Here is a 15,521-nt window from a genome sequence, read left to right as displayed (position 1 = left end):
ATAGTCAACAAATGTTTGTTAAAGGAATGACAGAGATGAATGAAGGAAGCAAAGATTCATGAATTTGAGAAATCTTTGAGGTAACGCTGTTCTAGAATGGTGCCTAGACTCGATTATTATAGTCAAGATTCTGGTGTGTCAAAAAGATTGAACCAAGTAGCAATTTTTATAAAATCTTGTTTTAATATTTTTTTGTGGGAAGTGCGTGTCATAGTGTGTTATATCCAACTGGAGGAATTCTAAGATGAGCTCCAATGACCCATGACCTTGTATAACCCCCACCCCATGAGTGTGGGTGAAACTGAGAATATGATGGGATATCACTCTTATGATTAGGTTACTAACACTTGACTGATCAATCTCAAAATGGAAATTATCCTCAATTAGTTGACCTAATCAGGTGAGGTCTTAAAAGAGATGAGAAGCATTAGTAGATACACTCCAACTGGTCTGGAAGGAAGCAAACATCTATGTTGTGAACTGACTATGGGAGCCATGTGGCAAGAAACTGTGTGTGGCTTCTGGTCACCAGCCAATAGCCAGAAAGAAAATGGGTACCTCAGTGCTACAACTGCAAGAAGGTGAATTCTTCCAATAATCTAAATAAGCTTGGAAGAGAACCCTGAGCTCCGAATGAGAACAGCGTCATGACCAGCACCTTGATTACAGGTTTGTGAGGCCCTGAGCAGAAGATCCAGTTAAGCCATGAGCAGATTCTTGACCTATGGAGAATTTTAAATCATACATTTGTGTTGTTTTAAGCCTCTAGGTTTGTGGCAATATTGTTATACAGTGATAGAAAACTAATGCAAACAATTTCACATATATTATCTTATTATTATAGCAATACACAGGTGTATGTTTTTATCTCAGTGTTTATAGATAATAAGCCTGATTTCAGAGAGGTTAAACAACTTGCCAATGTTTACCCACCTAGTAAGTGCACAGAAGAATAGGGAGAGTTTTAGGAAGGAGTAGAAATACCTACATTATGCATGTAAGTGTGGAGTAGACTGAGAACTGAGGCTGCAAACACCTCTATAAAGTAGTGTGATTGTTTCGATCAAGCTGACAGGGTTGAATGAATATCTTGATTCTAATCAAAGTAGACTAACCTTTTTTAATTGCTTAGAGAACAGCTGTTACAGCTCTGTCAGCGCTTTCTAGCTACTTATTTGTACTTTCTACTCCTATTTTCTTTATTTTATTGGACATGTTTTGTTTTTTTTAAAATTTTTTGTTTTGGTAAAGAAGATTGGTCCTGAGCTAACATCTGTTGCCAATCGTCCTCTTTTTGCTTGAGGAAGATTGTCCCTGAGATAACATCTGTGCCAATCTTCCTCTATTTTGTATGTGAGACACTGCCACAGCACGGCTTGATGAGCAGTGAGTAGGTCTGCTCCCGGGATCCAAACTCACATACTCACATACTCCTGGCCGCCGTAGCAGAGCACGAGAACTTAACCGCTATGCCATTGGGCTGACCCGTTATTGGACATGCTTTTATTGAAGTCTCTGTCAAATCTTGTATGGCACGAAGTACACTAGAAAGAGAAGAAGGAAAGAAAGCAGGAAAGAAAAAGAGAGGGGAAGGGAGGTGGAGAGAGAGTAGAAGAAAGTAAAGATGAAAGAAAGAAAAAATAAGATAAACAGGACAAAAAGAAAGACAAAAACTACAGAATTATGTCTTGCAACTGAGGAAACCATGACTCAGAGAGGTTAAATGACTTGCCCAAAGTCAGTTTATAGGATATAATGCATAGTCCCCAAATCTTCTGGCTTTAAAATTTATGCATTTTTTCTTCACGCTAACATAAATATTTGATTCTCCCCAACCTAGGACTTTCTATTTTTAAAGCAGTGTGTATATTTTGCTCGGGCGCATCATGAGGCAAGTACCTATTCCACTTACTCGCCATGAAGAGTCACCACTGCCCCTCTGTGACCAATTGGGCTTTGGACGAGAGTCTTTTTGCATTGCTAATAGGAAGAAGCTGATGAAGATAAAACATGGCGGATTTGGATAAGCTTTAATCCACATAAGCTCCAGAAATCACTTTTTAGCTTCAGGATTAAACCAATACCTTAAAAATTTAAGAAGCCAAAGAGAAGCCAAGAAAAAATGCAATTTTTGAAAGGAGGTAAAAATAACAAAGTAGAAGTTAATAGAAGAGGGGAGAAAGGGAAAAAGGAAAGTTATTAAACCAAACTAAAGAAAAATAGATTCTTCACAATGAATCTTAAAATCCAGTCGTATTTATATTATATTTTCGAGTCTTAAACAGTTCCTGTTTGTGACATTTATTATGGATGCAGTTTAGATTGTACTATGCTTTAGACCATATGGAATATCAGAATATCTAGAACACACTGATCCATCCCACTTGTCATTAGTTCATTGTACAATTTGAGTTGGAATTGCTTGGTTCAGATCATTTTTTTACTCCAGGGATCAAGATGCTTTTTCAAAGCTTTGATATACAATAGCAATTAATGTTCGTTGAGGAGAGAGGTTAAGCTTGAAGAGAAAGAATAAATGCTAAGACCTTAACCCATAGTCTTCTCCATCGCAGCTAACGGCCGTGCTATCCTTCTAGTTGCCAAACCAAAAAATACAGGAGTCATCCTTAAATCCTTTGTTTCTTTCATACCCCACTTCTACCCTATGAGCAAATCTGGTAGCTCTGTTTTCAGAATAATTCCAAATTATATTTATTTCCAAATAACTCTAAGTTATATATATAATTCTAAATTATAATTCCAAAATAGTTCTGCTACTACCATCCTAAGACACCATCTTTTCTCAGTTGCTTCCTTTGTTCTTTGTCCCCTAAAATCTATTCTCATCCTAAAAGCTAGAATGTTTTGCTTGAAATATTAGTTAGATCATGGCACTTCTCTGCTCCAACTCTCCAGTGGCTCCCCATTTATCCCATAGTAAAATCCCAAACTTACTCAAGTGTCACCTCCTAAAATCTTCTCTGTCTACTATATTTAAAATTGCCAAATGCCACCCTATCCCCCTCTAGAGTGAAGCTTCACAAGCACAGGAACTTTGTGTATGTGTATGTATCCATTTTATTTACTGATGTATCCTGAGTACCTAGAATATTGCCAAGCACAGAGTAAGTATGTGCTCAATATTTGTTAAAGGAATAAATGAATGACTTGACTTGAACCTCCTCTGAGGAATACAGTGTAAACAGTTATCTAATCTTTTATTAACTTTGGCCAATTTAAAATTTTCTACTGATATTTGGGTGTTATTTTATTATCCCAATAAAGAAGTTATCATACCACAAAGATGAGACAGAATATGGCTATGTGAGGAAATGCAATTAAGGAGTTACTGTTGGAATGTAGCAGATACAAAGAAAAACATCTGGAAGAAATTGAGGCTGGAGAAACAGAGACCAGGTGATGAATTCTCTGATATGCTCTACTAAAAAGTTTGGATTTTGAGGCTAGTCTGATGGTGCAGCGGGTAAGTTTGCATGTTCCGCTTTGGTGGCCTGGGGTTCATCTGTTCAGATCCTAGGTGTGGACCTACACGCCGCTGAAAGGAGTATAGTATGGCCATTGTCCAGGTTCAAAGGATTTGGGGCTCATGAAGGAAAGAAAGGTGCCCATGAAAGGCAGTGACACACCACAAGCTTTATTGGGCAGTGCTTGGACAGGGCTGCGTGAAAGGGGAAGTCCCTCACACTGAGACCGTCCAGAGGCTTCTAGGGCAAAAGGGCCCACAAGTACTTACTTACTTAATAAATACTTAACAAACGGTAATTATTACTATTTTTTTTAAGCAATAGAGAATATTGGGCGAAAATTTCGATTAGAAGTACATCTGGCAGCAGTGTGGACGATGAGTATAACTCCAATGACTTTTGGCAGACACAGTGAGGATTGTCTTGTAGTAAACTATATGGATGGCCAAGCATACGACAGTAATCGTGGCGTAATAATAACAAAGTTATGGACTTAAGGAATATTAAGAAAAACATGGACAGGATTTAATCATTGAATAAACGTGAAGGTTGAATGCCGTTTCTGACTTGAGAAAATGGATGGGAAGGGGTAGTTCACTAAGATGGGAAAAACAGGAGACAAGCAAATTTAAAGGTGGGAGGAAGATAGTGAGTTTAAGTTGGGACATAATAAATTTGAAATACTATGGGACATCCAAATCAAGACATCCAAGTTTTGTTTGTTTTTCTTTACTTATCCTTAGGTACATGAATCTGGAGTGGACCACAGCTGGAAATTTAGTTGTTGGAGTATTAATGTTAAATGGTAGTTAAAATCCTGTAAATGAATGAGATTTTCTCTATGGGCGATGAAGAAGGAAAAGCAAGAGTAGGTGATGGCATAACAATCAGATAAAGAGAAGAATTTCAAGAAGAAAGATGATAAATAACATCATGAGTAGTAACAAGGTCCTGAAAGACTAGATTTAATGGAAGTAAAGAAGCACAGATAGCGTGGTTGAGACAGTCCTAGGAAACAGGAAGTGGAGGCACGTATGTACGTTTTGCTCTTTGGAGAAACATGGCTCTAAGAAGAAAAGGAACAGGAAGGTGATCACTAGAATGAGATAAAGAGACAAGATGGGAGATGCTGAAGGAAAAAGAGAACTGAAAGATAGAGAAGAGAAATACACTTGATGTGCAGGAGATTCCCAAAGAAATGGAAAGATGACTCAAAAACCGGATTGAAGGATTAACAGTGGAAATCCACTTAGCCAAAAAGCCACATAGCTAAAATAGAAAGAGAAGAAGTAAGGCTGGCTCTAACTATATTTACATTTGTTTGCATTGTGGGGAGAGACAGGAAGTGGAGAAGGTTCTTGCCTGGATGGTCTCTATATCTCTCTAAAGTAGAGTTCATTTGCTGAGAGTGATGGAGAAAATCAGAGTGGTGAAGGTTTAAAAATATTACTGTGGGGAATGAGAGAGGAAGTGGACTAGGCATAGTTGGAAGTTTAACCGTGTAGTGTTAATAGCTCAACTGATGTGGGAGACCATGAATTTGCAGTGGTTTCAATGCATGCGGTTGTGGCATTTGTTTTCGGCACTGCTGGGCAGCCAGATATGAGACTGGGAAAGGCACTCCTCATTGATCCAGGGCTAGAATTTTGCTAATTAGGTGCAGAAGAAGGATAAAGGGTGAGGACACTGCTGGTTATGGCAAGAGAGATTTTTAAGTAATAAATCATGAGGCTTAGGCAAACCAAGGTTGGTAATGATCATTTAATGCCTAGACTTAGCAAGGAGCGATGCTGTGTGTTTTACATAATTTATCTCTAATCCGCACATCAAATATGTGAAGTGGGCTTTACTACTCATTTACAAATGAGGAAAATGAAGCTCAGCTGAATAACTTAATAAAATCAGGAGGAGGATAAGAGATTAAGATAAATTGAAGGACCAAGGATTAGAATTCTTAATGAGACTGAAGAATATTGTTTGTAGACCAACAGTTTGAGAGAGCAGAAAATTTAGGAGAGTGAACAGAGTGTGGTAATCCAGAAATTATAAATCCAGAGCTGGAAGAATTCTGGAAATAGTAAGGCGAAGAGTGTCCACATAGAGATATACAATGAGCTTGGAGTGTTGGGTATACTGTCTGCACGGAAACGGCAGTCATCCAAGATGCAGTAGAAATAGGAGTGAAAGGCTGACCTTAGGATTGATCTTCTCTAGGCTTTGATAAGTGTGTAGGGAGTGAGTAGGGAGTCAGAAATGGCAGTTGCATGTAAGTGTAAAGCATGATTATGCTAGATCCCTGAGCTTTGAGGAGAGGTTAAGGTTTAAAAACAGTAACAGAAATTTCATTCTTCTGGCTCCTCTTGTCCGTGCATATCTCTCTCATCCTTTGTCACTCCCTCAAAGTTCCATCCTTTCCCTATTTAATCTGTGTTGCTTCAAGTCTGAATTATCCACTCTTCATTTTCATCTCTCCCAACCTCATACCTAGAATCCAATGCATTATCAAACTCTTCATAAATTGAGCTATTTCCTTGCTTTAGCTGAAATTTGAATAATTCTCTCAAAGAAACAGTGGACTGGAGAGGAAAGTTAGTGTTTAATTCCCCTCCTGTGAAAAAATCCCACCTCATGTGCTGGTGTCCACTGGCCTCACATTTCCCCATAGAGCTCAGGGGTGAACTTGAGCGGACCGTGGCTTGAGGATATGAGTAAAATGTCCCTTTTCAAGATTCCAAGCTAGCTGCTGTGGGTATTTTATTAGGGGTCTCTAAAGACATTCTAGCCCAGGTATGTACACACTCAGATTAGCTGGTTTCCAGGACCTGACCTTGAGGTGGAAATAGCAGCAGCCCCAGGCATGGCAAACTGTCCAGGGTACCATTGCTTCATTAGCTCCTTTAGACACCGTAACTGACTCTCAGCTTCTATTAAACCTGTGGTCAACTAAAACCTGTAAGGGTTGATTTCTTCCATGCCAACAGCTATTAATTCCCGTGTTCTGTGTATTTTGTTGTACTTTAATGTAGACCTATGCTTTCTTTTCTCATAGATCTTATCATTTTGGTACCAGCCTATCATTTCACCCAAAGCATCAGTTATTTCTTTCAGCCTTGTCTTGTGTTTTCAAACTTATATAAGCACACTTTCTTTAGCTTCATTTAAGCCATTGAGTTGCAGTAGCAGTAAAGGATAAAGGACAAAGATTTTGGTGCACCATTACAGAACCTGCAGGTTGAAATAGGTAATTTTATCAATATTCTTTACACAGAGTTGCTCAGCTAGATATGGATCCACCTAAGTGTAGCCACTTCTGTAAATCTTATTCGTGAAAATATGTGGAGAAATTCTTTGTTAAATTCAAGATACAGTCTATGAAATTTCTCTAATTTATTACTTTAAAAATTCTAAAAACACGACAGGAAAGTGTGAATTGTAAGGCCGAGCCTGACATCTGACAGCTGTGGTGGCTCCAAGTGGATTGTATGTCTCCTCTGAGGGTAAAGTCTGGTCTTCTTGCTTCTACAGCAATAGCTTAATGTGAGCTTTAGAATTTTGTCTGATATAAATGTATAACTTTAGTGTAGTCTTCCGAATCTACATTTGTTTCTCAGGGCAGGCCCTGTTATTTAGGCCAAAGACAATAGGTTTTGAAAATAATTTAATAATTTAGCAGTTTTGAGGAGGTGTTAAAACTTAATAGATTTTTTTTCCAAAAGGATGTACGATAGATGTAAGAAAATGGCTCGACTTTCTGATCCTTGTATAGCTGATTTCATGATTTAGAGTCTGACTTGAAAGCAACCATTTCTCTTTTCTACTTTGGGAGGAATTTTGAAGATACATGATTTTTACTGGTTATCTGAGTTTCTATTTGTCAGAAAACTAGAATTCTATATTTATCATTGGATCTATACTATAAGAATTACATTAGGTTTCTGTTTTTAGACATCAAATGAGTTAATGGACACAATTTATCCCTATTTTTGCTGAGTATGCTAAGCACAAGATGCCTTCTATCAGCAACTGAACACATTAATAAAACATCTAATTTTTAATTGAATAGCTGAAACTGTGCCAATATGTGAAAGACAGAGTTGTAAACTCTAGCAAACTCTAAAAGATTTCACTAAACAGGACTGCACACAGTGGGCTGCTGCTGCGTGTATTCAAAACAAGCAAAGCAAATATGGAGCCAAAAATTTATGTTTTATGTAAAATATACTTCATAGGTCTAAATTTTTCTTAGTAAAAGAAAGTGGACTTGAACAGTTTTTTTTCTTGTCAATGACTTGTATTCATGATTCAAACACTGATTTACAACTTGATTGAGGAGGAGAAAGAGCATCCTTAAATTGATATCAATAATATTATTGTTATACTTTATATTTAATATATGCTTTATATATTTTATTGCTGTATTTTATAGTGTTTTAAATTTTTAGAAAGGACTTGTCCATTTTTTATTCTATTTGTAATTCATGTATAAAGTAACACAAAAAAAGTAGAAATTACTATATTATATATAAGTTTTGGGCAAAAAAGTTGTGTAGACAATACTGCCTAAAAGTTGAGAAAATTGACCTAGGTGGAGGGCAGGAATGCAGACTGGTTGTGGATGGCAAAACCAGTCAAGGTGAAATAGCAATGCCAAATGTGTTTTTATAGAAAAGGAGACAGACACATAGAAAGGAAAAGAAAATTATCTTGCTGAGACTTAAGAAATGATATGCGAATTGGAGAAAGAGTTGGAAGATGTATTGTGGAAACAGGTTAGAATGGAAATACTGTTTAAACTGATATTTGTCCACCATGCTTAACACAATATTTTTAGTTGCACTTTTAGTTTTATTACAGGTTTATTACATGTTCACATGATTCTCCTCCTTGTCTGTTAAGCTGGGAAATTCCTTTTTCTCCTTTGCTTTAGCAGGTTAACGTGCTCTGGTCTCGTTTCTTTCTCCATAAAGCAGGCCCAGGTGCATCATACCTTGCCTCTGGGTGGGCCCTGCTTGGATTCCCTTTCTCATCCACGTGACCTGCATGCCACTTCTGCAATTCCCCACCTCCCGTTCTATTCTCAGCACACAGATCTGAATTCTGGCCTGGGAACTTCTTTGAAACAAGTTCTGAAAGATGACCAGATTGGCAAATCCTAAGAACACGGGGTCTTTACATTGGTTGATTTTGTTGTGGTGCTTGATTTAGTCGATAGAATCACACCTCCTTCTAATCCCCGCCCCGTGTCGTTTCTGTGTTATCACTTTCTTTCTTCTTGGTTTACTTACCTCTCAGCTTGCCTTTCTCAGTTTCCTTCATAACTTCCTTTTCCTCTACTCACTCTTTAAATATTGTTGAGTGTATTCAATCTTTTTTCTCCTCTTTTAATGTATTCTCCTCAGGCCCACTCACCCATGCTCTCCCATTTATTTATACGATGATTATTTCTGAATCCATATCTCCACATTTCATACATTTTAATCAGGGGCAGACCTGTATTTGAGACTCCCATGAGTTCATCTCTGTTGAATGTCTCCCACATATCAAAACCAACAGAGAAAACAAGCAACCCCACTCTTGCCTGTGGTCCGTTCTCTGAATAGTGACATTGCTCTCCTCAGACACACCAAGCCACTCAGCTCACCCACTTCCTCCTACTGCTCACCACGTTTTGTGGCTACTACCTCCAAATGACCTCTGACATCTCTCCCCTCCTCTTCTTCGCCTTTCTCTCTGTGTTCATTATAGCTCTATTTATTTTGGGTGTGAGTAATATAATTTTATAACCCAGACTTAAAACTGCTGCTCATCTGAGTCTTCTTTTCTTCATTCTTTAAAAAATCCCATCGTTTTATTGCCACCAAAGTCATTTTTGTAAGGCAAATAAAATCACGTCACTGCCTTTCTTAAAACCCTTAACAGATTCATCACTGTTTTCAAGATATAAAGTCCAAAGTCTTCCACATGGCACATAAGGCCATTTGTCATCTGTTCCCTGCCCACACACCTCCTGAATCTCTTGCCAGAGAACACGAAAGCTCCTCGGAGTTCCCCAAACAGCATATGCTCTTTTATGCCAGACTCTTCTCGTGGATGGTGAGCCATAACTCCTCTGTTTCACTGGCAAAGAACTACTCACATTTGAGGAATTGGCTCAGCTTAGAGGCCACTCACCCTCTCCTGACTCTGCTCCCAAGATGGAGTTAGAGGTTCCTTCCTCTTGGCCCCCACACATCAAGCACATACTTAGGTTGAACACATTAACAGCATTTGGGTATCTTATGTGTTTCTTCCACTAACACTCAAAGATAAGGATTTTGTCTTGTGGATTTGTATCAGCAGCCTGTTGTCTGGCAAACAGCAGGTACACCGTAAATATTCATGGATTAAACTGAATATTATAGCTAGATTAATTATTGAGATGTTATATGTGTGTGCACACATCTATGTGTTTGTACATGCGTGTGTATATGTATATAGGTATATGTAAATAAAGACTTCTGTTTTAGAGTGCTTTGGAAATTCTGAATATTTTAAATAAAGCACATATAAAATCTGATGATGACAGCAAAAATTCACGGAGCACCCACCATGTGCCTGGCATGCCGTATACTTTGTTTCCCTTAATCCTCACAACAGCTCTATATAGTCTATAATAACATATTCCTTCTACATAAGAGGATACTGAGACCCCAAGAACTTAAATGATCTTTCCAAGACTGCACAGCTCAGCAGTGGTGGAGGGGTTTAAAGGCAAGTCCTTCCGTCTCCAACGCCTGTGCTGTTTTTACTAACTCTCACTCCATAAGGCAACCCAAGACTTATTTCCCAGTGTTCTCCAATGATTCAGTCTAGCTATTCATCTTGGCTGTTTCTTCTGAAGTGCATTTGCATTGTTTGGTGATGCAGTTGAATGCGGTCTACTCGATGGGAGAGAAATAGAAGCCAGGAGTCACTGAAGAAGGCTGTCACGGGGACCGAGGGAGGGTTTGTGCATAAAGGCTAGCACTGTGCCCCCCCAGGTTTGTACTTCCTATCCCTTCCTTTCTGCTGAGTTATACGGAATATTTGTTTTTGGCTGAATGTGTTTTATTTTGTCACATTTAAAAGGAGCTTGCAGAATGAAAAGAAAATGTTGTTTTTGAAACTTGCAATATGAATGAATTTTTGTTTTTGTTTGCTGAATTTTTGTTTCTTGAAAGAGAGGAAATGGTTAATCATCGAAGCTGATTCTTTTAAATTTATTACAACTTGTAGTCTGGGTAAATTTGACCTACCTCCGACGTTTTCAATATCTGATGAAAGAGAGACTAGAATTTAGAACATCCTTTGTGCAGCTCGACTAGAAATGGCATTTTGGTTAATCAGAAAAAGAAAGAAAGAAAAGATGTAAGGAAATGACTGTTATTTTCAAAAGAGAACCTTTTTTTAAAAGGAAAACTCAGTTCTCCATTTTGCTCATATACTGTAGGCTACATGTGAGAAATACAATAAATATGTGTGTCATCAGGAGAAGACTGTTAGCGGACGAGATGATCTCTCACACCGCATCCCAGCAGTTTTCCTCCGCCAGACAGTCCTCCCTGTGGAAAGAGAAATAAGTACACTTTTAAAAAACACATATATGAGATTAAATATCCTTACAATATAATACCTGTAATTAACAGATTTGCTTCATTTTTTTTTAAATCAAGATTTATGAACTAGGAACAAGAAATAAGTGAGAGTATATAAGTTTGGAACAATTTATCTGCTTATTATTATTATTTACTGTAAATTAGGCATAAATATTTTTTAGGAAGTATTACAATTTACTCACAAATTACATAAGTTTCTAATGCTTTTGTTCCTTTGGCATTGGACGTGCAATGCTTACTATGTCACCTATAAACATTTTATCAGAGCATTGCATTAAAACAAGCAGAGTGACTCCTGGGCAAATATCTACATAATAATTCTTAAATATACTAAGAGAGACTCAAGCGTTCCACCTAATTATTTTATGCAGAAAGAGAGCCTGACCATTGTTCTCTATAAATATAATGGAATGAGATCACTACACACAAGTTGGATGCATATAAGAAGCACACGAAACAGAGTCTTTTTGCTTGTGACTGCAGTGATTAGTAACAATGAAATGTAATAATTACTATAATATTCCCTTACAATGGAAGTGGTGCATTTTCCTAGTATATTACATTGGAGATTTTAGTTTCCCATGGCAAAAAGAGGGTAGCTTTCTTGTCTACCAGTACTAAGAATAATTACAACTAAATAGGAACCATTTTCATATCTAAATGAACTGGCTTAGCAACCGAATACTTATTTTCCTAGTTTTAAATAATAGAAAACAAGAGAATTAAAATATCCCTAAGAAGATTAGCCTAATTTGTGGAAAGACGTTGTGTGCAGACAGTAATACATTCTTTGGGACTTTAAAGTAAAATCAGTACACCTTTGGTTTGTATTTGGTCAATAATGGAAAGCATTTCCTCAATTTAAAAAATAAAAGCCGCACTTTATTAACAGAACTGAGAAAAGTTAGCCTTCTCTCTCCCTCCCACCCATCCAAAGCTCTGCCTCCAGATGTTATGTCGTGTTTATTTTGCAATGTTTATTATGACAGCCCAAGCCGTTTATGTTTTAAAGATACATTGGTCAGTTTATTTATAGGGAGACAGCTTCTTGAAGTGAGGACAATTTACTTTGGGTGTGGGTTGAAGCTACACGGCACCAGAAAGAACGGGTGTGGCTGGTTTTCTCCACTGTGTCACTAGTATGCCTTTCATTTCCTTTCATTATGAGGACTCTGTTCTTTTCTTTTCTTTTTTCTTTACTCCTGTAAGGTTTTACATGATTGACCCTGTGAGAAAGACTCGAGCTCCTGGCGTGTTACCGTGCACAGGCAATGAGAGAAACCCAAGGCAGGATGGGTGAGTGGGCCTTGGTACATTTGCTTACAAATGTGGCTCCTGTCAACAGCGAAACTGGAGATTTTCCCAAAGCACCAGGATAGAGAGCAGTTTGTTGTGTTTTCATAGAATCACTGGTGCTTCTCAAACCAGGCTCAGTACTGGCCAGTGGGCAGGGGGCGGTGGGGTCGGAGGTGGTGTGTTTGTGCAGTGGCGCTCGATCAAGGTTTGGAGGCCCCAGGGGCTGCAAGATTCTGTTATCCCTTTCCTTTATGTGTTGCAAAATACAACAATATTAAACGGTAAAACCAGCATCAGAAAGTTCAACCAAGTTCTCATTTTTCCCATTGTGATGACCTCAATGCCACTTTGGTAAAATTAAGTAGTGTTGTTTTCTAAAATTGTTTTTCCTTACCTCTGCTTTGCCGAGTTCCTCAGAAGGTGCTTGGTCTTTCTATTGGGAAATGCAGCGCTGAGTCTGTGGGAGTGCAAACTGGAGACATTGCAAAATAGAAGCCGGAAATGTGATCTCCCGGGAAGGCTGGGACATTTTGGATGAGGGCTGCTGTGGTGTGTTTAGGGACATAACGCAGCGCTTTGCAGTAAGAATGAGGCTTCATCTTGCAAATTAGAATATGCTATAGGGGATTCCATTTTTAATTATTTTCCTCCAGTTTAGCATTATTCTTCTCTCCACGCTTTAAGAAGTGATTTGGGAAGGAATTTGTCTTCTGAAGCATTCTCAATTCATTTTTAACTTACTGCTTGAGTTTTGTATCGTGTTTCAAGCGACACAAGGAAAAGCAGGACAATATGCTACCATTTCTTGGAGGATCTAGAATAACCTTCCGCGCGGCTGCTTCTCCTATTGAAATGCTACTCGAAGGTACACTGCATTTTTTTCAAGCTTTTGAAACGCTGCTTGGGTAGCAGATCAAGACCTTAGTTTTGCTAGCTGGTTCGAAGTTCAGTCATGATTTTTTTTACGGATAAAGAGGTTTTCCTTCAAACTGATAATTAAATTACTTTATCTGTGCAAAGTTAGGCTCCTGTATTTTCACATTTCCTGCGGTTTTTTTTTGGTATCAAAACTTATAAAGTTGTATAACTACAAAAGCAATAATATGTTTTGTTAGCATTTTTACAGACTGGAAAACGTTAATACTTACTATGGATGCCAGGATTGGTAGAGCAATTATTACATTATAACACGAAGCTTTTAACCTCTACCTAGAAAGTTGATAGAAAATTTTCGGAGAGTATTTACATAGCCTATATATCTGAAAATGCTAAGTCTAGTTGGGTAGGTGTATTGGCCCTTCAAAGCACTGTTGCTAATTAGCTGTACAATAAGGATGGCAGAATCTATAGTCTGATTATTTATTTAAATGATACCTCAGTAATGGATGGTGCTATGGTCTGAATGTGTACTCCCCCAAGTTCATATGCTGAAATCCTAATGCCCATGTGATGGTGTTAGGAGGTGGGACCACCGGGAGGTGCTTAGGTCATGAGGGTGAAGCCCTTCTGATTGGGATTAGTGCCCTTATAAAAGAGGCTCCAGAGAGCTCCCTAGCTCATTCCACCGTGTGAGAACACAGCAAGAAGGTCCCATCTTTGAACCAGTAAGTGGGCCCTCACAAGACACCCAATCTGCCAGTGCCTTGATCTTGGACTTCAAGCCTCCACAAGTGTTGTCTATAAGCTAGCCAGTCTCTGGTATTTTGTTATAGCAGCCCAAATGCACTAAGACAGATAGGAAGTATTTCTACCGACTGATTTTAGGTTCATTTCCCAAAGTGACTGTATTAAACCTGAAACAAGTGATGCTTTTCTATGGTAATTTCTCTTTAAGTTTCTTAATTTTTGATTATTCTTTGTCAGTTTGGGCTTAGTTTATTTATTATCTAATTGACTGGTTGTTTTGGGGAGTGGAAAGAGTAGAGGCAAGGAAACCGATACTGGCTCTAAATTTCAAATTGCTTAGGCATGTAGGAATGTCTGTGACCAATCTATTCTGATGATTGTGAGAAGGATAATTTTCCTAATAAATTTGGAAAATCTGGAGACCTGGAATAGCACATGCTTATGATCTCTTCCTTTCTATAAATATCATTTTGGATTTGATCGGATCATATGAAAACAAATTAAGCTCTATTCTCTTGACCCTTGCACATGTTGCATATTAAGCTATGCTTTAAATATTCCACAGTCAACAAGCGGAAATATTGGTTTACCACAATAATTCATTCTTCCCCCCTCCCACCCTAAAAACTCCAACATTTGAAAGGACGCTAGGATAGCAATCAAGAAAGCTAGAATTCATCTGCATGAAAATGAGTCACTTTCCTAAACTGACTCTGCTTGTCTATGTGTTTTTGGAATCATAAATTATTCTCACCGCTGGTTTGGATAAAACTAAAATCTATTTTCCTGTAGCATTCAGTGTGTTCCTAAAGTAAGTCATAATAATTTTTTACTATGGGAAAAAGATCAGTAGGAGCAAACTTAGTGATAAATAGGACCTGCTTCTAAATAGTTAGCACATGAGGAAAATCCCTTGGATGTTAAAAACCAAGCATTTTTACTTTTGTTTTGCTAGTTTCCTTTGGTTTTGTTTTATGAAACTGCCGCTTTAAGAAGCATAAATAATATTCTTTCCTTAGTTTTATATTAAAAGTAGAGGAACTTACTAAATTGTTTCTTCTCCAACTTATTCTTGGTTAATTTTTAGATCATTAGGTAGGTTTTTTCCTTCTCAAATTAGCCAACCAAAAAATATCAACGAGAAAAGTACAGGACCAAAGCAGGCAAAGAGGCCAAAGGCCAGGACACTTGACACCACCACCGTGGGGAGCCCAGGGTGCCAAGGCTAGGAGCATGGCTTTTTTTTCTTTAAATTTTTTGCATAATATTCTTGGGGAGAGGCAGTACATGGTTGTCACTGAGTAGCTACAAGGATGAAAGTAAAGGCCTCCATTCTTTTGGGAATCACACATTTTCTTTTTTGTCCCAAATTTTGAGACTGTCATGGCCAGATGGTTGACTGAGCTGTGGGGCCTACCTCTTGGGAGGTTGGGACCAACCAAAGGTGTGCATGGTCTGAGAAGAGAGAGCTCACACATCA

At 38.1% G+C, this 15,521-nt stretch overlaps 1 protein-coding gene across 1 annotated transcript in view; it reads right to left on the bottom strand.

Moving 5' to 3' along the window:
• Window positions 1-7,886: 7,886 nt before the first annotated feature.
• RSPO3 (R-spondin 3) overlaps window positions 7,887-15,521 on the bottom strand; it is a 91,068-nt gene continuing 83,433 nt past the window's right edge. Inside the window, exon 5 of the mRNA XM_070496359.1 lies at window positions 7,887-11,065. Within this exon, the coding sequence (XP_070352460.1) occupies window positions 10,989-11,065 (77 nt within the window). The 3' untranslated portion in view covers window positions 7,887-10,988. The remainder of the gene's footprint in view (window positions 11,066-15,521) is intronic.

This window comes from Equus asinus, chromosome 24 (assembly GCF_041296235.1).
Source record: "Equus asinus isolate D_3611 breed Donkey chromosome 24, EquAss-T2T_v2, whole genome shotgun sequence".
NCBI classification, from domain to species: Eukaryota; Metazoa; Chordata; class Mammalia; order Perissodactyla; family Equidae; genus Equus; species Equus asinus.
Note: the sequence above shows the minus strand (reverse complement) of the source record. Positions and strands in the feature narration are given on the sequence as shown.